Source organism: Prionailurus viverrinus, chromosome C1 (genome assembly GCF_022837055.1).
Source record: "Prionailurus viverrinus isolate Anna chromosome C1, UM_Priviv_1.0, whole genome shotgun sequence".
Taxonomy (NCBI): domain Eukaryota; kingdom Metazoa; phylum Chordata; class Mammalia; order Carnivora; family Felidae; genus Prionailurus; species Prionailurus viverrinus.
In genome coordinates this window covers 20,989,587-21,013,817 of record NC_062568.1, presented here as the reverse complement: position 1 = coordinate 21,013,817, position 24,231 = coordinate 20,989,587, and the positions used below count along the sequence as shown (strand labels likewise).

General features: G+C 38.8%; 1 protein-coding gene across 2 annotated transcripts in view; it reads left to right on the top strand.

Annotated features, from left to right (window-relative positions):
* The window catches only part of CPS1 (carbamoyl-phosphate synthase 1), a 370,424-nt gene extending 346,879 nt beyond the window's left edge, over positions 1 to 23,545 (top strand). For both annotated transcript variants that reach the window (XM_047870099.1, XM_047870100.1), the window contains 9 exons: positions 968 to 1,075; positions 3,015 to 3,104; positions 4,665 to 4,835; positions 8,419 to 8,493; positions 11,163 to 11,261; positions 19,159 to 19,218; positions 19,966 to 20,078; positions 21,607 to 21,736; positions 22,463 to 23,545. In XM_047870099.1, coding sequence (XP_047726055.1) covers positions 968 to 1,075; positions 3,015 to 3,104; positions 4,665 to 4,835; positions 8,419 to 8,493; positions 11,163 to 11,261; positions 19,159 to 19,218; positions 19,966 to 20,078; positions 21,607 to 21,736; positions 22,463 to 22,561 — 945 coding nt within the window. In that variant the 3' untranslated portion in view covers positions 22,562 to 23,545. The remainder of the gene's footprint in view (positions 1 to 967; positions 1,076 to 3,014; positions 3,105 to 4,664; positions 4,836 to 8,418; positions 8,494 to 11,162; positions 11,262 to 19,158; positions 19,219 to 19,965; positions 20,079 to 21,606; positions 21,737 to 22,462) is intronic.
* The last annotated feature ends 686 nt before the right edge of the window (positions 23,546 to 24,231 follow it).

Genomic DNA, 24,231 nt, shown 5'->3' with positions numbered 1-24,231 from the left:
TTTATTTGTTTTTTTACAGTTGCCCAGTTATTCTCCCCCACAGTCAGCTTTATCATTTCCCAAAGACACACGTAGAATTAACATTCAGGTTATGGCGACTGAGACCATAAACTTTGGAATGTGACAGATAAGGCTTGAAAATCCTGAGTTGGCCATACAGGAGTCACATGCACTTGGATTATTTCTTCTTATATTGCTTTAGTCTCCTCACCTCTAAGAGAAGACAAGAATAATTGCCTCTTGCTTCCCTTCTTTATCAAATTTCAATTTTTTTTAATGTTTATTTTTAAGAAAGAGAGAGACAGAGCACAAGCAGGGGAGGGACAGAGAGAGGGAGACACAGAATTCAAAGCAGGCTCCAGGCTCTGATCTGTCAGCACAGAGCCTGATGTGGGGCTTGAAATCATGAACACGTGAGATCATAACCTGAGGCAAAAGCAGATGCTTAACCGATTGAGCCACCCAGGTGCCCTCTCAAATTTCAATTTAAAAATCTCTTAATCTTTAGATCTGAGGCCTTCTTTCTGGTCCACCTAAGTTGTAACATACACCCAGCTATTCACCTCTCCCATCTTTTCTTTTCCAGTGTCTAAAACCTAATCTGGAAGGAAAAGATAAAGATCCCTCCTATGCCTCCCAAATGCTTGTTTCCTATTCTTAAAAGTCAACATGAGTCACTTTAGTTGTCCTCTTTTCCTATTATTTGTACCCATTCCAGTCAATGGAGGAGGGAGGTCAGCTCAGCCACTGTCAGCTGCCCTGGGGCAGTCTGTCACTGCACAGGGAGGTGGCTAAGTCTACATGTGCAGCCCTTCATATTCCTCTCATCAAGGACTGAGCGAAGGAACTAGTCAATGCTCTAGGCATCTGTTAGAATGGCGGGGTTTTGCGGGGGAGTGAGTGGTGAGGCAGTAGCTTCACTGAAATAGGTGCCTGACAACTCTTTCTGAAATCTTCTTTTGGCCAGGTTATCTCCCATGCCATTTCTGAACATGTGGAAGATGCAGGTGTACACTCAGGAGATGCCACTCTGATGCTGCCCACACAAACCATCAGCCAAGGAGCCATTGAAAAGGTCATCATCTATAAATAAAAGTGCAAGGGGAAAGGCAAAAATTAAAAAAAATGTTTTTAACTAAGGAGTAATGTAGGACATGCCCCAGGTGAAGTGTATTATAAGGGGAACTTTCTTGCTCTGAGTCTACTGGATATTTTAGAGATAACAATTTCCTTCTTGCCCTTTAAAAAAATAAGTTTATTTATTTATTTATTTATTTATTTATTTATTTATTGAGAGAGAGAGAGAGAGAGAGAGAGAGAGAGAGAGAGCATAAGTGGAGGAGGGGCAGAGAGAGAGAGAGAGAGAGAGAGAGAGATAGAGAGAGAGAATCCCAAGCATGCTCTGTGCTATCAGTGCAGAGCCCAACATGGGGCTCGAACTCATGAACCATGAGATCATGACCTGAGCCAAGATCAAATTCAGATGTTTAACCAACTGAGCCACCCAGGCACCCCTCCTTCCTGCTCTTTTGAGCCCACTTGGTTGTATGCTAGTGTAGTGATTCTTGAACTTCAGTGGTGCCATAACAGCCTGGCTAACTTGCTAAAATATAGATTGCTGGACCCTATCCCCAGTTTCTGTTAAGTACTTCTAAGCAGGGCCCCAAGATTTTCATTTTTAACAAGTCCCCAAGTGATGCTGTTTCTGTTGCTATTGGTTTGGGGATCCCATTTGGAGAACACTACTGCAGGTGATTCCAATGTTTTGAGAGCCACTTAGGTGAGCAGCATGTAAAGCTCTGTTTTTCAGTTAGAAGCAGGGATGCAGCAGTCATATAGGAACCTTCTGGAACCTATGTTTTCACTTCTACCCTAACTCTCATCTCAAACCAGCACTTTCTGATATGTCTTTTTGAACCTTTCTTTTGGAAACATTGCTTTAAAGATCTTCCCAAGAATGATGCCTCAGTACTAAATAGGCACTGCTAGGTGTTCTCAGAGACCATCATCTTAGATAATTCACGTGGACATTCCTTAGTCTTTAGGTATGTTAGGTCAGTCTAGGCTTTTTCAGTGAACCTTTCCAATAATCCTGCCATCAAAATCTAGGCAGGCCTATCTGGCTAGGTATATGTTGGGCAGGATTCTGAAGATCTTACCTTGTTCTAGAAGGTGAAGGTAGCAGGTTATGTTGTAACACCAGTCTCATAAGAGAACATTGTCCTCAGATTTCAAGTGTACTTCAGTTTCTCATATCGGTATAATTGACCTCAAGAACTCAGATTTTTCCAAATCCCTCAGAGTTCGATGTACCACGGACTCTACTTCCTCTAATGACCAGTGTAGTTGCTGAATCTCTCTTGTGAAAGTAATGAATGAGGTGCTCTCGTTTCTTGCTGCCAGTGCCCCCGCATTGCATGGGTACCATCTGGCTCTGGTTGGATACAGGGGTTTGTATATGTGACATGCAGAACCTCCCTGCAAGGAAACATCATTTTTTTCTGAACATAATATCTACCCTTGTAGAGTCCAGAGCAAGAGAAAAAGTACATCAAGGAAATCTCTCTGGTCTCTTTGCTTTGAGTGCTTTGTCATTTCAGGGCCTGCTCTTCTCAGCAGGTAGGTCAGGAGATTAATAGACAGTTTGGACTGCAGTTTCTGGTGCTGAAGCACCCAGACTGAAAGAATTATTTAGCCCTCAAAGTAAAACCAGAGCATATAACGGTGGCTAGATAGAGACCTTTGGCAGAAAGATAATTTTGTAAAATTATGTGTTCTCTTCCTTGCTAGCCTGTTACGGATATTTAGTGCGCATTATTATTTTGTTAGCAGACGCCTACTAGTGGCTTCTCTTATTATTATCGCCATTATTATTGTTACGGTTATTAGTGGAGATGTAGCTCTCCTTAAAGAGAAATTAAAGAAACCTAACTTTAAGGTGCTATAGCTTTTTCATTGTGTTTTCCATCTAAGGTATGCTCTTTAACACTACTATCATTGTCCTTTGGATCTAGGTGAAGGATGCTACCCGAAAGATTGCAAAGGCCTTTGCCATCTCTGGTCCATTCAACGTCCAGTTTCTTGTCAAAGGAAATGACGTTTTGGTAAGAAATGCCAAGGTGCTTGAGAGAACACCACAGCTGTGTCAGCTTATGTCGGTCTGTGTCCCTCTGGTAATCTTCTCCATGAGCACAATCACAGAGCAACTGAGACTCCTGCTGCTATTTGTGTCTGAGTATGGGTTGTTGCACAGCATATAATGCCTGCCTTGTTTGAAGACACAGGCCCTTGGTGGCACTGATCTGTCAGTCACAGTTACGTAAAGCACTCTGATCTGCTGAGAAAGAAGATCACTGTCTGCCCTCTACAGTGTAGTATAGATGGGCACAGTAATCTGAATATGTAGAATGGTCACAAATTACTTGCACTGAGGTTTTAGATCCTGTTTACCAAAAGTAGTTAAATCAACTAGACTAGTCTTTTTTTTTTTAATGCTTTTATTTATTTTTGAAACAGAGAGAGACAGAGCATGAGCAGGGGAAGGGCAGAGAGAGAGGGAGACACAGAATCTGAAGCAGGCTCCAGGCTATGAGCTGTCAGCACAGAGCCCGACGCGGGGCTTGAACTCACGGACTGTGAGGTCATGACCTGAGCTGAAGTCGGACGCTTAACTGACTGAGCCACACAGATGCCCCTACACTAGTCTTAATTAATTTAATGTAACCAATCAGTAACCGCTATTGGTTCAGCGTCTACTACGTGAAGGCATAAGGTGGTAATAACAATGTGTAAACAACAGTCTCTGCTTTCAAAGATATTCAATGTGGTGAGGACTGGGAAGAAGAGGACTTTGCAGATAACTGTAACACAAGTTAGAGTATAACTGGTGGGAGGAATGTGCAAATCGATGGTATTGGAGTCCCAGAACAGAGAGAGCATGTCTGCTAGATTGTGTGTGTGTGTGTGTGTGTATGTGTGTGTGTGTGTGTGTGTGTGTGTGTATGCACATGTATGTGCCCACACATGTATCTGGGTGCCATATACCTGGTTTGAGGTGGATTTCAAAGAAGATTTTATATTTTAAACTGGATCTTAAACAATAGCTGGAATATTGACAAGTAAAGGAAGGTAGAGAGGACATTACACATAGAACATCTAAGAGAAAATTTGGCATATTTTAGGAGATAGTGACTAGTTAGTGAAATTATTTTTCTAGGGAAATAGTGGAAGGTGAACTTAGAAAGTAAAAATGGGGTCAGGGAAATGATATAAGATAATGTAGAGAGGTATATATTGAAGCAAGGGAATAGAAGGCCTTCAAGGACTAGAGTTTAATTTGATGGCCAGTGGAATCCTTTTGGTAGTGAAGGCTTTTTGGTAGGGATGTGGCATTATCTGAGCTCTGCATTGAAATCTATCAGCAGTGTGTGGGGATGAAATTGTGGAAAGTAGATGAAAAAAAGTCAGAATTCAAAGATAGTGACTAAAAAGAAAATGGTTAGCAAAAGTACAAGCAGTGGGAAGAGAAGTCAGAGGCTGGCAAAACAAGAGCTGGGTCCCAGTGAAAAACAACTAGAACCCAAGTGGCAGGGAGAATATTTATATTGCCATTGGCTCTCAACATCCTCTTATTATTTTTTTTTTTAATTTTGTCATGTCTCCAGGTGATTGAGTGTAACCTGAGAGCTTCTCGATCCTTCCCCTTTGTTTCCAAAACACTGGGGGTAGACTTCATTGATGTGGCCACCAAGGTGATGATTGAAGAGAACATTGACGAGAAACCTCTTCCAACATTGGACCATCCCATAATTCCTGCTGACTATGTTGCAATTAAGGTAACATTAAACAAAATCTATTAGTCATTTTTTTTAAGTTTCAAGGAAATTAAAGGAAAAATTTTTCATCAAAAATAATTTCAAGGGGTGCCTGGTTGGTTTAGACAGTAAGAGCATGCAACTCTTGATCTGGTGGTCATGAGTTCAAGCCCCACACTAGATGTGGAGCTTACTTAAAACATTTTTTTTAATAAAGTAAAAAAAAAGATCTTGGTACTTCATGAACCTTCTAACTAAAGTGCTGGACTAGGGATTTACGATGTTTCCTTTGAATGACACGATGCAGTTGCCCCACAGACAACTTTATATGAACTTTTATCCATTTCAAAAATTAAAAAAAATCATTTAGAATTGCATAACTTGAAAACCAACTAGCTGAGTGAATTATAAACGATATTAATGTGGCCCATAGTGATGGTGTCAGTTTAGTTGGTAAACAGCAATTCTGGACATATTTTGTTAGGACAAGGCTTGAATCGTGCCCCTTTTGAGCTATGCCAAGGCTTCAGGAATGCAGGGATCTTGGAAATTGTTACTCCGTGGTGTTGGTTAAATTCTAACTACCTTGGCCACCTTGACTAGTCCCTATTTTCTTCAGCAGCACAATGTTTCCACTTGAAAAGTTGAAATAGCAGTTGCTATTCATGGTGGTGCCATGTAGGTCATGAAATTGATGGCACCTTTATGAAGATTGACCAGAAAAATTTAAGATTTGTTCACTAATTTCCAGTATATATGTATATTCCTAAAAATACATTAATAACAAAGCCATTGTGCTCCTTTAGATGTATCAGTATGCTCATGCACAGAGTATTTATTTATTTTTTTTATTTTTAATTTTCTTTGAGAGAGTACACGTGCACACATGCACAAGCCAGGGAGAGGCAGAAGGAGAGGGAGAGAGAGAGAGAGACAGAGAGAGAGAGAGAGAGAGACAAAGAGAGACAGAGAGGGAGGGAGAGAGAGAGAGAGAGAGAGAGAGAGAGAGAGAGAGAATTCCAGTCAGGCTCCATGCTCAGCACAGAGCCCATCACAGAGCTTGATTCTATGACCCTGGGATCATGACCGAGCCAAATGAAGAGTCAAATACTTAACCAACTGAGCCACTCAGGCGCCACCCCAAAGCACAGAATATTTATAATTATGACCTTTACTTCATGGGGCAAGTATGAAGATTAGTGAGATATTATATAAATATATTTAAATATTTTAGAAAAAGCATACGATGGGGCTCCTGGGTGGCTCAGTCGGTTAAGCGTCTGACTTCGGCTCAGGTCATGATCTCACCGCTCGTGAGTTTGAGCCCCACGTCGGGCTCTGTGCTGACAGCTCAGAGCCTGGAGCCTGTTTCAGATTCTGTGTCTCCCTCTCTCTCTCTGACCCTCCCCCGTTCATCCTCTGTCTCTCTCTGTCTCAAAAGTAAATAAACGTTTAAAAAAAAAAAAGAGGGGCGCCTGGGTGGCACAGTAAGTTAAGCGTCCGGCTTCAGCCAGGTCACGATCTCGCGGTCTGGGAGTTCGAGCCCCGCGTCGGGCTCTGGGCTGATGATGGCTCAGAGCCTGGAGCCTGTTTCTGATTCTGTGTCTCCCTCTCTCTCTGCCCCTCCCCTGTTCATGCTCTGTCTCTGTCCCAAAAATAAATAAACGTTGAAAAAAAAAAAATTAAAAAAAAAAAAAAAAGAAAAAGCATATGATGAAATTAACTTATACTGTGTGATGTATTTTTGTGATATTTACATATTTTGGATGCCTTCAAAAGATTGCCATTCCTATATGTACTAGTGACCTCAACCATAATTGTGTTATAGCTGAGACTCCAACTTCTGACATTTACAGTGGAAGCTTTAAGTTGAAACTATAAATCAAAAAATATTTATTGATCTTACTTAACTCAATAATTTAGGATGCCTTGGGTTTTATAGTGCATTATTATATTGGGGATGGGTAGCACTTTATTCCTGGAGACTAATGACATGGCATAAATTGTTAAAGCTTTCAGTAGGAATTATACATAAGTAAAAATACATAGGACTATACATAGGTACAAATACATAGGATTTTTTTGTTTGAGACCAATAAGTAGAAGGCCCTGAAAAATATTTTTCCACTGGTAATTTATATATGAATTTCAATTGCATGTTTCTTTATTCATAGACAAGAAATATACGTACAATCACACACATCTGTGTATGAAACAATTTCCAGCTAAAAATGGTATTGAGAGATAGGTATGCATTTTTGAAAATGCACCGTATCTTTCAGTTTATAGCTTTCCTAATTACATTTATGAGTCTTGACTTCTTTTAAAATTTTTATTAGTGTTTATTTATTTTTGAGAGAGAGTGAGACAGAGCACAAGTGGAGGAGGGGCAGAGAGAGAGAGGGAGACATAGAGTCTTGAAGCAGGCTCCAGGCTCTGAGCTGTCAGCTCAGAGCCCAACGCGGGGCTCGAACTCGCGAACCATGAGATCATGACCTGAGCCGAAGTTGGATGCTTAATCGACTCAGCCACCCAGGCGCCCCATATGAATCTTGACTTCTTAAAAAAGAATTACTTGTCTGTGCTGACAGCTCAGAGCCTGGAGCCTGCTTCGGATTCTGTATCTCCCTGTCTCTCTGCTCCTCCCCCGCTCATGCTCTGTCTCTCTGTCTCTCTCTCTCTGTCTCTCTGTCTCTCTGTCTCTCTCTCTCTCTCTCTCCTTCAAAAATAAATAAAAACACTAAGAAAAATTAAAAAAGAAAGAACTACTTATTTATAGTCACTCTTAACATAGGCCTAGTGAGGTGGGTGGATGTCAACAGATGAGGGTACAGAGAAGCTGGAGTGCAGAAATGTATAATAACTTGACTAAGAATGACCTAGTGAGAGGACCCTGAACTAGAACTCCCAGGAGAATTTAGGAGGGTGCCAGAGTCAAAGGAAAAATAGTCCAGACTAGACAAATGGGTATATCAAGTAACAAGAATTAGGTTCTTAGTGAATTGCACTGATAAAATAATTGAAAAGGAAACACTCCTATCTATGTTCTAGTTCATATGAGAGTTCTGGGCCAAAGTGGTTCCGAAGCAGAATGTTTTCAAAGCTTTTTAAGAGGTGTCAACAACAGTTTCATGTTTTAGAAGTCATCTTACAGACAGACATTTCTGGCATGGTTGCTTGTTGCAAGTTCAAATGATCAGAAAAAGAAGAGGAATGTTTCAAAAGCCTACCAAGAAAAAAAAATGTGTTTGAACTCTGTTTGGGGAAACCAATGCCCAGTAGACTTTGTTTGAATTCACTCCAATAAGAATATGTGAAGGCCAGATTAGAAACACTGGCCTAGACTGGTCACAGGGGCCCTATTTACAGAAATAATTTGTGATTATTTAACCCAAGTTTTTGGCCAAGAGCTCAAGAAATTCTTGGAACAGAGTTTTAAAGCTATTTTTCAAGTCAGACGCTTGGACCAAAGAAAGTTTTTACATGTCTACCATAGCCTAAATGAATCCTATGAGAGACGGTTCGTTCACTAAATATATTTATCCTCTCTTATTCCTTTTATACCTTTCTCTCACATATTTTTCCTCCCCATTGTTTCTGACAGGCTCCAATGTTTTCTTGGCCCCGGTTGAGGGATGCTGACCCCATTCTGCGATGTGAGATGGCTTCCACTGGGGAGGTAACTAGTTAATGATCCTTGAACGCTTTCATTAAAAGATTTCATACTTTGAAATCCATGGTTTTATGATCTGAATATAATGCAGTAAGTAAGCTATTAACAAGTAAGGGGAATGCAAACTTCTGTTATCAGAGTAAGTCTGAAAGGGCCTAAGATTTTTCAGCTAAAGAAAAATCTTGTACTTTTATGGACCAGAGTTTAAATTTTCACCTATATTTGACTTGTGAATACAATATACGTGTTCCTAATTCATTTCCACATTACACATTGCAGCACAGCTTCCAAATATTTCTTTAGATGTCTAAGTAGATATCTCCTGGGTATTTCTGCTTTATTTTAAGGTCTCTGTGTAATAGTACTTCCCACCCTCACCCCTCATTCACTTGCTACTATGAAATTAGATCATTGGATTTTTACTAGCAATATGTAGAATGATTGTACAGCATTAAAAAGATCATGGGCTTAAACACTGTGGAATCTGTAGATAAATGCAAAAATCCCAGAACAATTTTCAAAGCAACTTTAACCTCCTGGGGATTATCTAAAACCTATAATGGGATTGGCCACTGGATGTCCCTCTTCACTTGTGTTGGGACTCTTGTCGGATGAAGGTTTCTTTAAGAATGTGAACTGTGTTTCTTGTAAAGAGCTGTCAGATTCTAGAGAGTTCCCTACATGTCAGTGTCAGGACATTTTATGAATCACCTAGCCCATGACAGACTTACTAGCTACAACCTTCAGATTCTCATCAGTGCACATCAGAGTGGCAACATCAGACTGTGAGGCATCCTTGTTTTTTTGCTATTAAGGAACACCTGAAAGGAGAAAAATATTTAATTGCAATACATACGTGATGTTTTATATGGTTGCCTGGTTACGAGCAGCATCTGTGCTGAGAAGGCAAGTGAGACAGGATGGCAGGCAGTGAGGAATAAATGGCTATCTTGTTTGTATTTGGATTAGAGATTACCTTCTTTTAGCTCCTTTGCTGCTGCGTTTAATTTAATAGTTGAGAAAACCTAACTTTAAAGTGGTGGGCCTGCATTACATTTCTCAGCTGTTTAAGGAAATACCCTTCAGGTTCATCTCGATCCCATGGTTATTCAGTAGCAGGGCTGTTTTCGGTGGATCCAAGGTTCAGATCAGAAAGAGATCTGTTTTTCTTTGTGCTGTTTTCTCTAGTGTGGTAAACTTGTTTTCAATCCTATGTCCATTCTGCCTCCAGACATACATTATTGGAGTTGTGGAAATAAGAAAATATGAAAGAATTAGAAGCTCAGCTCACCTTTGTTGTATCTGTTTCAGAAGTATAGAGATCATTCTTCTTCCATGATTAGAGTCACACTTCCAAGTGTCACTGAGTGTGATGTTATAAGGTCTATTTCATACCCGAAATGAGAATAATAATTCTGGCTGAGTGAAATCTCAGGCTTCAAAGAGACATGTTCAGTGTTCAAGTGGCTTGTTGTGGGGTTGAATAAACCTTTAGCTCTTGATCTAGCTACAGGTGTTTTATTTTTTCAGTGGCAAGGTGGGGATGGTAGTCCCAAGCTTGACTTGAATATCTGACCAGTTTCTATGATTTTTTTGTAGAAGATTGATGAAACCTCTTCTTTGTTGTTGTATCTGCTTTTATGATGTGATTGCCTGGTCCTATCACTAAAATTTGGGTTTCATTAACTTAGGTTGACATTACTTAAGCTAGTTGGCCATTAATTGACCAAAGAAAATGTTCACTGTTGAGTGAAAAGCAGCAGGTACTGGTGGTTGGCTGAAGGTCATAGTCATGAGAACATCCTTTTCACAGTAAGGGAGTCATTTGCTTCAAGAATGAATTTAGCCATCATCAATGTTATTTACTATAATGGTGGTTCTGTACCTGTGCCAAATGATGATATGCATGGCAGAATCTACTTCCATCATGCTCAAATACACCACTTGCTCTATAGTTCTGGTGGCCATTTGACTTGTAGCTATATTGTAGCATGATTACCCTACATGAAACCTCTGTATATCCTAATATTATATGTTAGTTTGGAATTGTTTTCTGTTTGTTTGTTTGTTTGTTTGTTTGTTTTTGTTCTACCTATGGATGTGGTATTCAGAACTAGTAGCAGAGTATTTTGGTTCATTTTATGAAAATGATTTTTAAAAAAGCTCCTTTGAGATTTTCATGCATTTATTGAATTTCTCAGAAAACTTTCTCATAAGCTGTACTAAATGACTACTCACCAATTGATCAGCAGTTATGCATTTGTGCTACTGACCCATGAATTCATGCACTGTGGCATAGCATACATAACATATACTGTTATTTAAACATTAAGTCCATATTAACATTTGGTAACTCACCACATTATGGACCAGAAGCTGTGATTTGTATCCAAATAACTCACAGTAGAATCCAGTTATGTTGCTCCATGGAGTGTTGTTGGATAGAGAAAGAATTGCTTATTCATTCATTATGCTTAATTAAAAACATAAGATACATCTGCCCCAGCCAGGCTTTTAATCCCGGGATTCAGACTGCATGGTCTTTGGGCAACTCAATAAAATCTAGCAAAGGGGTTTATGAATAAAGTGCTTTCTATTTGCATTTCTTTTTTTGGTAAGGGTTGTTGACTAGTATTGGCTTCTTTTTATTTTATTTTTTAATTTATTCTAAACAGGTGGCTTGCTTTGGTGAAGGCATTCATACAGCTTTCCTAAAGGCAATGCTTTCCACAGGCTTTAAGATACCCCAGAAAGGCATCCTGATTGGAATCCAGGTGAGTGGTTTGTGGTTGTGTGCACGCCCCTGGGCACAGGCTAGGAGTGGCTGTGTCAAGGACCTTAACTGTAGTATAAAAGAGGGGAGATTTGTTCTAAGTTTCACTAAAGAAAACAGCAACTAATAGAAAAACTGGACACTTGTTCTCTATATGTTGCCTGAGTTTTTCCCTTTTCCACTGCGGCAGGCAATACAAATAAGTGCATAAATAAAAAGAACAGAAAGATAAAGTCTCTAGTGAAAAGGGTATTTGTTCTGAAAAGGATCTAGGATGCCTTAAAAAGGAGTCTCTTCTACTCCTTGGTTATATCTGTTATAGATGTTCTGCTCCTTGTTCTTCCTCCTTAGCCCCTGAACAAATGCTTTCCATAAAGTTGGGTCTCACCTCATCTTTTTCTCTCTCTAGCTCTTGGCTTTCTCTTTTGCCAACTCATGTCTGTGGTATCCACTGTTCTATCCATAGCTGTCAACTTTAAATCCTTATCCTCAGTCATCCCATATTTCCAACAATCTCCTGTATTGTTGGACCTCTATCTGGATGTCTCAAACCTAAATACTTCCAAGCAGAAGCTATATTATCCCTTCCCAACCTCTGTTCCTTTCTTCCTCACATTGACTCATTCACATTTCAATTTCTACTATAGATCTACAACTTACGGCGGGGTTATATCTCAATAAACTCATCACAAGTTGAAAATACCATGCATTTACTATACCTGCCCTACTGAGCATCACAGCTTAGTGTAGCCTACGTTGAAGTGTGCTCAGAACACTTCACGTCAGCCTACAGTGGGGCAGAATCATCTAACACAAAGGCTATTTGTAATAAAGTGTTAAATATCTCATGTAATTTACTGAATACTTTACTGGAGGTGAAAAGTAGAATGGTTATAAATGTATTGGCTATTTGCCCTCATGGTTGTATGGCTGACTGGGATCTGTTGCTGCCCTACATCCCAAAAGTTTGACCTGCTGCACATTGCTAGCATGGAAAAGATCAAAATTCAAAATTTGAAGTATGGTTTCTACTGAACGTGTATGGCTTTCACATGATTTTAAAGTTGAACTTTTTGAAGTTGAGGACTGCCTCTAAATGTCAAAGATCCAAAGCTGGAGAAGATGTGGGCATTATTTGAAGAATTTTCTCAGCCTGAAACTCCATGACTAATTGAAAGTTCTTGAAGATGAGTAACTTAATGGGCTTAAGAAAGTCAGCAGAGCCCACAATACACTCTGGAGGTTCTTGAAATATTATTATTTGGTAAAGTCTTCTAAGTCAAAGCAAGGTGAAATAATTATAAGAGAGCATCTTTCTGCAATTAAAAGGGCATTATTGTTTTACTATGGCAAATCAAGTGGAAATCTTAGGGCAAAATGGTAGCTGGGAAACTTCTATTACTCCTTGGAATAATTATTGTAAGAATGTACAGACTGTTCTGTTTATAAATTTCCTGAAAAAATACTAAATGCTTCCCACCTGGTCATTCACTTACATTTGAGATTCGTAATTCTTGGATCATATAAAAACAATAGATGGTCTTATATATCACCCCTACTGTACTTGTAATAAGCTCAAACCCTGCATGGTTACATGAAAATTAATAACAAATATAATTCGAGCAGTACCAGGTATTCTCAAGTCAGTGGGTGATTATTATAGATACCATCTCATTAGGGTGTCTTAATATCAGTAAATTAGACTCTCGAGGCTGGATGGGTAGTGGCTTTGGAGAAGTTTCTGCAAAGAGCAACTTGGAATTTTGCTTCATAAAGATGCCAGAAGGGAGATGGTGAACAGTTAGAGCAGAGGCTAACGAAATGACTTGTAATTGTGAAGCTTAAGGGCAGTTTAGAGACACATCACACCATATGAGAGACTCATCATGTTATAAATGGGTACTCAGTCTTATTAAGTCACAAGTAAGAGAGTATTTTCCCAACTTCCAGTTATGGCTTAAAGTTTAATGTGAGGCCTGGGGGCATTCAGAGGAGACCATGCCCTTAGTCGCCATCTTCACAACTAATCATAATAGTGCTAACATTTTAAAATACCAGTTTAAGAAGGCAGTGATGTATAAAATTGTGCCTTGTTTGGTTCCAGGGCTTCAAGGAAATATTAAGCAAAAATTAACTTGATCCCTCTGAAGCATTTGCGTGATTTTGGCATCAGTGAACTGAATTTTTTGCTTTGTAGGGGGGAAAAGAGGGTTGTGTAGGGTAAAAAGAGTTTTCTTAATGGAATGAGGTTCTGCCCATTGAATTTTTATCTTTCAGTACATTCTGTTTTAAAGAAATCAGTGTTCCAGCAGCTACACATGTTCTTGCAAAGAACTTTTTTCCTGCGTATAAGTGCACATGCTTGGGCTTTAGATATGTATCTCTTTTAATTACAAAGTTTAAAAAGCATATTTAAAGAAATGTTTGGTGTAAAATTACATTTACTAAAATATTTGTAGCTGTGGTAAAATCGATCGTCAGGAGGTAGACAAGAATCACTTTCTGACCTACTTAAATGGGAGGCACAGAAGAGCTGCCATTACCAGCAGTTATTGGCTGGCCCATCGTTACTATCTGGGGGATTTTCTTTGAGAGTGATTTTTAAAAACGCATAGGCATAAATTTAAGTGAACAATATGCAGAATATACTAACTAGAGATTTCATAGCTATAAAACCCACTGGGTATCTTCTTTGATAGAATGGAATGAACTCTAACGTCAGCCTTTTACCCAAACTTCATAGCAACTGTGGATGAAGTAATTAAGGTTCCATATTTTAGTTATACATTGTACTTAAAAAAATCATTTTCTTTACTATGATTCAGCTTGGTCCGAATAATTTGTATAAACTCATTTGAATATATAAGTCAGAACTGACAAGGACCTAAAAAAGTACTGCTAATATATAAATGGGCATTAGGGCCAGTAAATACAAAGGGATGCATTTAGTTGAGGCACTTAATAAAGTTCTAAGAAAGGAATCCACAACTGTATTTTGATTTCTTAAGATTCTCATTTGTTCAGCCTAATGCTGTGTAGACTTTTCTCACAGAAGAACGCTGGTAGCCAGCACCACTGCAGTTAATTTGCTTTATTCCTTCATGTATAAATGAGGAGGGTGGTCGATACCTGTCCCATTTATTTGAAGTAAAGGTCTTCTTTTCTCTTTATCTCCCCACCCTGCCCGAGCTTCCTGCTATGAATAGGAAGATTTAATTGAAGATACCTTAACTCATTAATATTCACAATAGGTTGCAAGAGAAAGCTGGGGGAAAAGAGAACTATGGAGGAGAGATAAAAGTAACTCTGAGCCAGGAAACATTTTTTCTTATTTTTGGTAGTTTAACACATATTCTAAATAGTAAATCATTACTAGCAAGTATCAGCCACTTCTCAACATTTAGTAGAGTGTGTGTGTGTGTGTGTGTGTGTGTGTGTGTGTGTGTGTGTGTGTTGGAGGGGGAGGGCACACACATGCTAATTTGTTATATTGCAATCCTCCTAACTTATTTCTCTTCTCTTTCCCACCCTACTCCTTTACACACATGGACCCTCTGTTTCTGCTCCTCCCAAAGTTAAATCCTGTGTGCCGAATTACCTGGGGAATTTGAAATATTCATAACATCAATTGCGTATAACTAGAACTTAAGAGGAAAAGGAATCAAGATTTAGATTTTGTCAAAGAATTCTTGTCAACTTAACTGTTACATGCACTGGGTCTCTAACAAGAGGCTTTCCATAGGCCTAGATCCTGACATAAGAAAGGCATAATGCAGGTTTATATGACAACAAAATCATCTTTGATTTTCCTGCAGTATTTCCAGCCTCCTTTCATCCCATCAGGATTTATTTTTAGTTGCTATGAGTAGGCAATCTGTCTTGTTTTGAAGTTTTCTGGAACACCCTTTAACAATAAATGATTTACTCTAGAGTAGATCAAGAGCGCTCACTGTTTTTCCCCCTCTGATTGGGCTATTCAGTGATGTTTGTGGAGTGGCGAGCACCATCCTGACATCTGCACTTCAGCATTGCTCAGAAACACAAAGCAAGCATTTTATTTGAAAAAGACAACTCCAAGTGACATGAATAACCTTTTATCTTCAATACAGAATCATTAGGAACAACCATAGCGTTGTCGATGCAGACGTCCCTGCAGAGTCCGCAGGCACCACACAATATTAACTTGGCTTTCTGTTCTGCAGCCAGAAGTTGGAGTAATGTGAAAATGATAATTGGAGGAAATATATATATTTTTTTCATTTTTAAAGGACTTTCCTTCTTATAAACATTTTCCAGGAAATAAATCAGTTTGTACTTTTCACCTTTAGTAACAAATGGTTTCTTACCCAGGTATTTTCAATCAGCTATTAAATCTGGGGCTACTCAGATGCAAGCTGACAGACGTAATTTCTTTTTGTAGAGAGGCTGTTTTATGTGTCACAAGTGTTCAATACATGTTTGATAGAAGTTTATAATGTGGCTATGAAAGCCAACACCCTAGACCAGAAGGCAGAGTGGTTCCCCGGCTGGGAACTGCCAATACTGTCATGTTGGATATTTATCTTTTCCACTTGGGGGACAGCATTGAAACAGCTCCATAATGAGGTTCTGACTGGTGTCTGCAGGTCTTAGAGGACTTGCTGACTTATTTTACTTTAAAATAGAAAAGAAAAAAAAATTACATTCTGGTACTCCTTCCTCAACATTTTTCACTGTGACTTTGGCCAAGGTTAATGCATCTTCACCTCAAATTACAAAATGAGTGAAGGATGGTTCTCCTATTCCTTCTTCCCTCCTATTCCCTCCCTATTCCTACTCCTATTCCTAAACTCCAAGTGTATCAAAATCACCTGGAGGGTTTGATAAAATGCAGATTACTGGGATTCACTCTGGGAGTTCCTGCTTGCATAGATCTGAGACAGGGCTCAAACTTTTATATATTTTTTTTTTAATTTTTTTTTTTTAACGTTTATTTTTTTGAGACAGAGAGAGACAGAGCATGAACGGGGGAGGGGCAGAGAGAGAGGGAGACACAGACTCAGAAGCAGATTCCAGGCGCTGAGCCATCAGCCCAGAGCCCGATGCGGGGCTCGAACTCACGGACCGCAAGATCGTGACCTGAGTTGAAGTCAAGTCGGACGCTTAACCGACTGCGCCACCCAGGCGCCCCAAACTTTTATATTTTAAACAAATTCCTAGGTGATGCTGATTTCCCAGGGAACTGCATTTTGAGAACCGCTGTGCTTGTGAAATGATATTTTAGAAAATGGTTTCAATGTTATCACATGACCATATATTATTAGTGAGATTTTTCTAGGGGAAAACTTAAGAAATTGAGAATGGTTCATATTATTAAGGTATTCATATATTATGAATGTATTAGTTAATAAGTTGGACAAATTTATGTTGAAACAAAAAAAAAATTTAAAATGTTTACTTATTTTTGACACAGAGAGAGAGCATGAGCAGGGGAGGGGCAGAGAGATAGATAGAGAGAGAGAGAGAGAGAGAGAGAGGCACAGAATCTGAAACAGGCTCCAGGCTCTGAGCTGTCAGCACAGAACGTGATGCAGGGCTCGAACTCATGAACCACGAGATCATGACCTAAGCTGAAGTTGGACGCTTAACCAACTGAGCCACCCAGGCACCCCCTGTTGAATCTTCTAATGTGTTTTGGTGCTGACTTAAGTGTGTCTTGTGTTTAGCAGAAGATCACACTTCCAAATTAGAGAGATTTTTCCAAATTAGAGAGATTTGACAAAATTCAGAAGTTCATTTAGAATATTGCATGCATATTTACTGTGTTTCAAGGAACCTTAAAACTTGAAGAAAACCTAAAATGCCATCTAATTCAGTCCCTTGCTTTCCAAGCAGAATCAAACTTGAAAAACGATTGTCCTATTCTTCTAACTTGTTCTTAAAGAGACTGCCACATACCTCATTAAATTGCACTAAAGCCATTGAGTTACTCTCTGATTTTATACTTATTTAGTTTCTTTTATTTATGTCTAGCCACAAGCTTCTTGCATCTGAGGCCTATTTCTTCCTGTCTGGTCCCAAGCAGGAATGGAGAGCTACTATCCTGGGCATGGTTACAATTCGTGTTCTAGAAGACTGTCATGAATAACCCCTGAGCCTGCCTTAGCCGAGATTCATCCAGTTGCATTTATCTTTTCTATTTGCCAATAGTTTCCTCTCATAAAACTGCAGTTCTGGGATCGAGAGGGCCAAAATCTTAAAGAATTTTATATTTGAACACAGTCTTTGGAGTCTTTTCCTAGGATTTAGATCTGTTCTCAGAAAGCCTCTGAAAGTAAATATTAGAAGGTTTTATGGGCTGAACATTATCAAAATTGTACAAGGATCTTGATATGTTTTGTTATTGCAATTCTTAGTTTCTCTGCGACTCTGAAATAAGATAATCTCCATGATATTTTTTAGCCATGACTAATATGGTTTCTAAATAGATTATAAAACATTTACTGAAGTAACCAAATTATTTCAACTGTTTACCAACTTTTTACAAGGGAAGACAGCCAAAGTGTTTTCATTTAAGGCAGAATAGATATGTTTTTAACTGTGTATGATTTTCATATTCCAGTTAGCTCACTTAGGCATTCAAGTAAATGAAGTCAAGGTAAGGGGTTGACTTTTGGGTAGGCCACTTAGCTTTTTTTTTTCCTTTCCCCCTGACCACTGTCTTGCAAATACTGGCTGGTGGTCACAGGAAGGAGGTAAGCCTAGGCAGGACCTGGAAACTAGATGGGTCCAGCTGAGACTCTAGGAAGTTCACAGCAATGGACTCTAAGAAAATATCTGAAGAGTGAGAGAGAGAACATCAGGGAAGCCTGTCTGGAGGTAAAATATATGGGAGGAGGAAGTTGGCTTGTATTTGAAGTGTGACAACCAGTAGAGGAAGCCAGGCTTGGAAACTAGGGTGCAGGGACAGAAATCTAGTCTCTGACAGGTTGAAAAAATAAATATTTTCATAATAATAATAATTAATACTTAATGAGAACTATTAATGGACAGGTAACTGTGTTAAGCTACTGCACTTTTAAGTAATGTTTACTTATAAATTAACTCATCAAATACAATGACCCTGTGACACAGATAATTACTATTCCCATTTAACAGATGAGGAAAGTATATCAGAGAGGTTAAGTAAGTTGCTCAAGGTCACACAGTTTGTTGTAGAGCGCCAAGAAATAGATACACTACTACCTCACTGCTGTTTTAAAAATGAAGAAATCGAGATTCAAGACATTAACTTTTCTAAGAACGCACTAAAAATGAATGGTAAAGCCAGGATCTGAAATGCAGCCTAGTGTCTCCAGAGCCCATTTGTTTAACTCTTTACCTTAGAATTAATGCAAAGCTGAGTTCCAAATGGTTGACCTATTGCAGGGAGGTATGCACAAGCTGCTAGGACAGAGCCTAGTTACCTAAGAGCAGGACTGAGTTCGAATTCAGCAATTAGAACAGGCTGAGCAGGCAGAAGAGTCGGCAATGCTGACCTAGTATTGATCGCCTAACCCAGCTGTCCTTAAATTCTCCCTGACCAGAGGAAGCATCTGTGTAGGGCTGGGGCAGATCTTAATATGCAGACAGAGACTAAGTGGACTAAGTAGAGAGTGGAAGAATTTGAGGGCAAGGTGAAAAGTAAGACTGTAGAGAGCAAGACAACGTGGGTGTAATCTCATTTATATGGGGAAATGAGAACTCAAACTCACTATAGGAGAGCCAAAGGATCAAACTTGTCACTTTTGAATATCAAGCACCTGACAACATAGGGACTTGCCTTTTACAGTGTCCCGCCCAAGAGAATACCATACATATGACTCAATAAAGAGCAATATATCCAGAAAGTGAATTTTGTTAATTTCTTTTAATTGCAGCAATCATTCCGTCCCAAATTCCTTGGTGTGGCTGAACAATTGCACAACGAAGGCTTCAAGGTATGTGATATTAAGTTTTTCAAGTTGTTTTCTGTAAGCATTGAAGTCTATTCACAAAAGCGAATTATTAATGAATCATAGGGAATGAAATAGCTCAAAACATATTCTTTCAACTTGAGAGGTATAACTAACTTGACAGTTTCAAAACTTCAATAGAATAAAATAATTAGAAAGACTAGTTTTAAGTTCTCACAAAATTACCGTAAATTCCGTAGAAGTTGCCAGCTAAAAGCTTAGAACATTTAGTTTGCACAGAATTGGGACAAAGTTTCAGTGCATTTCCAATGTATTGTTCCTTTTTCCGTTTCTTGTTTCCATATGAAGTCGTATGGAAACGACTGCAGCAGTTACAGCCAAAATTCCTCTGCCACAAATGCCTCACACAAAGCCTGGTTCAGTAAAATAAAACAGTTCCCAAGGCTCAGAGTGGGCCTATGGTCATGGAGCTTTGTTGATCTGATAACAATGAATCCTCAGCCATGAATAATTCTTCATTTTTCTCCTCTACAAAAGCAGTTACAATTGAGGTTATTAAATTTTTCCTTAGTGCAAATATTTTTAAAATATTTAAAGTGCCCATGACTCTGGACAGAGAGTCCAAATCTCTATTCATGGGATTATTGCTTCTCATATACACCACTTTCTTCTACCTTATGTTTTAAATGACATGTGTGTCCCAGTAGGCTTCTTTGCTCCATGAAAGCCTCCCCTGTGATACACTAGCTGACTTTTCCATTTTAAATGCAGCTCTTTGCCACGGAAGCGACGTCGGACTGGCTCAATGCCAACAATGTCCCTGCCACCCCAGTGGCATGGCCGTCTCAGGAAGGACAGAATCCCAGCCTCTCTTCCATCAGAAAGTAAGAACTGGGCAGAGATTTCTGAGATTACAAAATGGATAGAGGATTAACTTTGGGAACTAGTATGATGTGAATATTTCACCCTATCCTATTGCAAGTCTTCTAAAAGTCCTCTTAGCCAATTTCAGATGAATAAATCTGTGGACTATAGGAAAGTTTCATTCTCATGAACTTGGCTGTTACTGTAACACATGATGCCATATGTGTGCATGGTGATACACAGCATCTTTCAAAATATTTTCTAGTAAAGATGCTTTCCTTGATGGACACCAGGAATTCAGTAATGAGAATCACAGACATGAAGAATGTAATGAAGCACCTTATGTCTTACATTGAATTGTATCGTAGATAGATGTGAATATCAAGTGTAAGATTGACCAGCTGCATTTCACTGAGTTTGTGCATCAATAAATTAGTCAATTTATTGAGCACTTGCTGTATGCAGGAGACTATGGTGAGTGCCAGAAAAACACCATCCTTTGAATTACCTAACTTACCATTTTTTGATCAGGTTGGTTATTATGCCTTAGGCTATGTCATCATTAGGTGTTGTAAACCTTATTATTTTAGTGCACTATGTGAGCCTTCAGGAACACCATTACATCAACACTTATAGACGTAGATGGCATGGGAACCTAAGAGATAATTCTCAGCTGTTCCAGGATATTACAGTCTTTTGAATGGCTACCATTTATTGAGGCTCTTAAGAAGGCATACCATTTGTTAGGGCTCTTAAGAAGGCAACCTACAAATTATTATCAAATTAGTAAAAGAAGGGCAAATTGTTCAGACCTTAGTAGACTTCCAATGATGCTATAAGCACTTGGTTAGGACTTTGTAAAACAATTAGCACTTCTTCATGCTTTTGACATTTAAATGTCTCCTGGTATGTGTAGCAACCCAGCAACAGAATGTCAAATGGGTTAATTCAAACTCAGGTGACCTGTGTTCTCATACCATTAGCTGAGAGACACTGGGAAGCAGGCAGTAAAGTGGTGGTCTGGACTTTAGTGCTGGAGAAATCACCTCCTTGTAAAATAAGTAAATATCTATCAAATTACTAACTCTTCTGGGGTGCCTGGGTGACTCAGTCGGTTAAGCTTCCGACTTCGGCTCAGGTCATGATCTCTTGGTTCGTGAGTTCGAGCCCAGCATCGGGCTCAGTATCTCCCTCTCTCTCTGCCCCTCCCCTGCTCGCATTCTCTCTCTCTCTCTCCAAAATGAATAAACATTAAAATCTTTTTTTAATTACCAATTCTTCTATGGATAGATAGCATTTTAAAAAGAAAAGCCTTTCCATTTAATTAGTTAGATTTTCACTAGAATTCTTTCAAGAACACAAAATATTGTAACTCCAAAATGAGTGTAATTTAGCATCCATTAGTGATGGAGAAGGGCAGGTGGCCATCAACTCAGTACAGCATTGACTTGAATGGCATCAGAGAACGATGACGTTAGTATTTTCAAAACTAATTATAAAATGTACATGGTCACCTGCAAACTTTTGTTTTTTGGATTATTCTTCCAGACTGATTAGAGATGGCAGCATTGACCTGGTGATTAACCTCCCCAATAATAACACTAAGTTTGTCCATGATAATTATGTGATTCGGAGGACAGCTGTTGACAGTGGTATTGCTCTCCTCACTAATTTCCAGGTATGTTCTGTTTTTTCTCAAATAGAGCTATATGCAGGTTTTTATATCTGTGCCTTCCTGAAGCCGCTCATCAGTATCTGCACATCCCCCTTCTCCCTTTCTCGTAGCATTTAGAATGGAGTAGAATTTTTAAATAGAATCTAAAATAACGGTGCTACGATGGTGGGTCATGGCCTAACTGAGACAGTTGGTGATAAAGCAATTGAGATAATCAAAAGCCACAGATAGCCATGCTCTCCCATTAGCCATATGATTATTTTTAAAATAGAAAGTGTGGTGTGGCATGGAATAAAGATACAAACTTTTATTGAATTGTTTCTAAATGAAAGCCACCACATAAGAGCAAGATGTTAATGATAATTGAGGATCCACATATAGTGCAAACACTAGTCCAATTCACTGAAAATGATCACATGAGGTATATTTAGTTCCACTTGGATATGTCCCACCAAATGTATCACCTACTTCAAGACTCATTAACTTTCTACCCATCATATTTTTTCCCCCTGAGTCAGTTTAGCCTGCCGGGGAGTTGAGTGGCGGGGTAGGTATATTCAAGGTAAGGTCTGAGATACAGGAGAAAGTCCCAAATAGATAAAAATTTTTGTGTCCTTCATCATATGTCCCTTTGGAAATTAGGAGCAGAAACTGACCTTTCACTCGTGCTTCATTAAATGTTCATTTTCGTGTCATGTGGGTCTCTAAGCTTCCTACCCTTGTTTTCAGGTGACCAAACTTTTTGCTGAAGCTGTGCAGAAATCTCGCAACGTGGACTCCAAGAGTCTTTTCCACTACAGGCAGTACAGTGCTGGGAAAATGGTGTAGAGAAATAGACACCCAGCCCTCTGAAATCAACCCAAGCCACACTGTATCTAAAGGAACTGATTCCCAACTGTCTTCCACAGAGACAATACTGATACTAAACTATTTGAGTTCACTTGGTTATGCCTTAATGTTCTTTTCTTTCACGATTAAATTGTCGTCAGTCACTTTTTACAAACCTTACTTAAACTCCTTCCTAAAGAACTTGTTCTTCATGAGAATTCATCTATTTTCTAATGCCTTACTTTTGGTGGGCTACACTTAACCTACGTGCTTATTTGCAGCTAACATTTTATGGTGCTGATTAACAATGATCAAGGTAGAAAAAGTTGCTGCTCTATCTTCTGAACTATTACTATACGCACTTTCAAGACTCTATTGTCATTGCTTCTAAATAGCATCTGCCACCCTCAGGACATTTTTAACAAGGCAGAATACTATAACAATTTCTGAACATGAAATATGGATTTAATGTACGAATCCCTTCATCCTGATGTTTGTGTAATGTACCTTTTTGAAAATTATTCTCAATTATCTGGCTCATCCAGGAACATCATTATCCCTTTTCACAGTACTGAATTTGAGAAGTGACAGAGGTCTTTAAAGTATGGATTTCCTTAAAAGACACTGGTTTACAGTTTTGTGTTTTGGAGTATGTCAGCATATGGAGTATCTCAGCAGATACAGCTGAGGTGGTTTTTATTCTTGTCTTCCTTTGGATTTTAGCCTGAGCCAAGTGAAATCTTCAGATTGATGCCATGTCTCCCCACCTCCTCTCCCCTGCCAACTTTGGAATAACTTGGAAGTTCCATTCAGTTCCATTCAGTTCCATTCAGATTATGGTCATTTCCATTAGGCCAGTTCCATTCAGATTATGGATTTCTGTTGATCTACTGAACCCTAGACTGCGCTATGAATTCCACACATTTCAAGCATAAGATCCCCATTTCTTCTGCATACAAGAAAAATCCTGCCTGCAGGGCAACCTATGTCACTTTTAAACTTTTTTGGTGTTATTACAAGTGCTCCAATTGTAAACTTTTAAATAAAATGCTATTAAGAGGCAATACAGTTGTATTCTTGCATTTATTTTATTTTATTTTTTTAACATTGATATACAAAGTCAGTTCACTTCTCTGATGAATCAGGGTTTGGGGCCAGGATTACGTCACTTCCTTTTTTTCTATACAAAGCCATGTAAGATATGAATGAGCAAATTAAAATAAAAAATGACACCCAAACTGTTTCATTTTTTTGTTCCCCACCTTATTTATAAGTATCATTAAAATTTTTATTATGTTATTATGTGGTTATATGTTATCTTTGATCTGGATCCTTTCAAATATCTACAAACACACACACACACACACTATATATATATACTATATACTATATACTATATACTATATACTATATACTATATATATAGTGTCTATATATATATACTATATATATATAGTGTGTGTGTATATATATATATATATATGTAATAAACATTTAAACAAATGCCTTGCAAAACACAGAGAGAAATACTTGAACCCCAACAGAGAGGCTGCTCCGTATTGCCTGCCGGAGATAGTGCTAAGGGCCACAGTAAAGCCATACCTCAGAAATACCGCCTAAAATGAGGCTTTGTGAAGGTCCTAAGACAATGATGACATAATAGCTTCTAT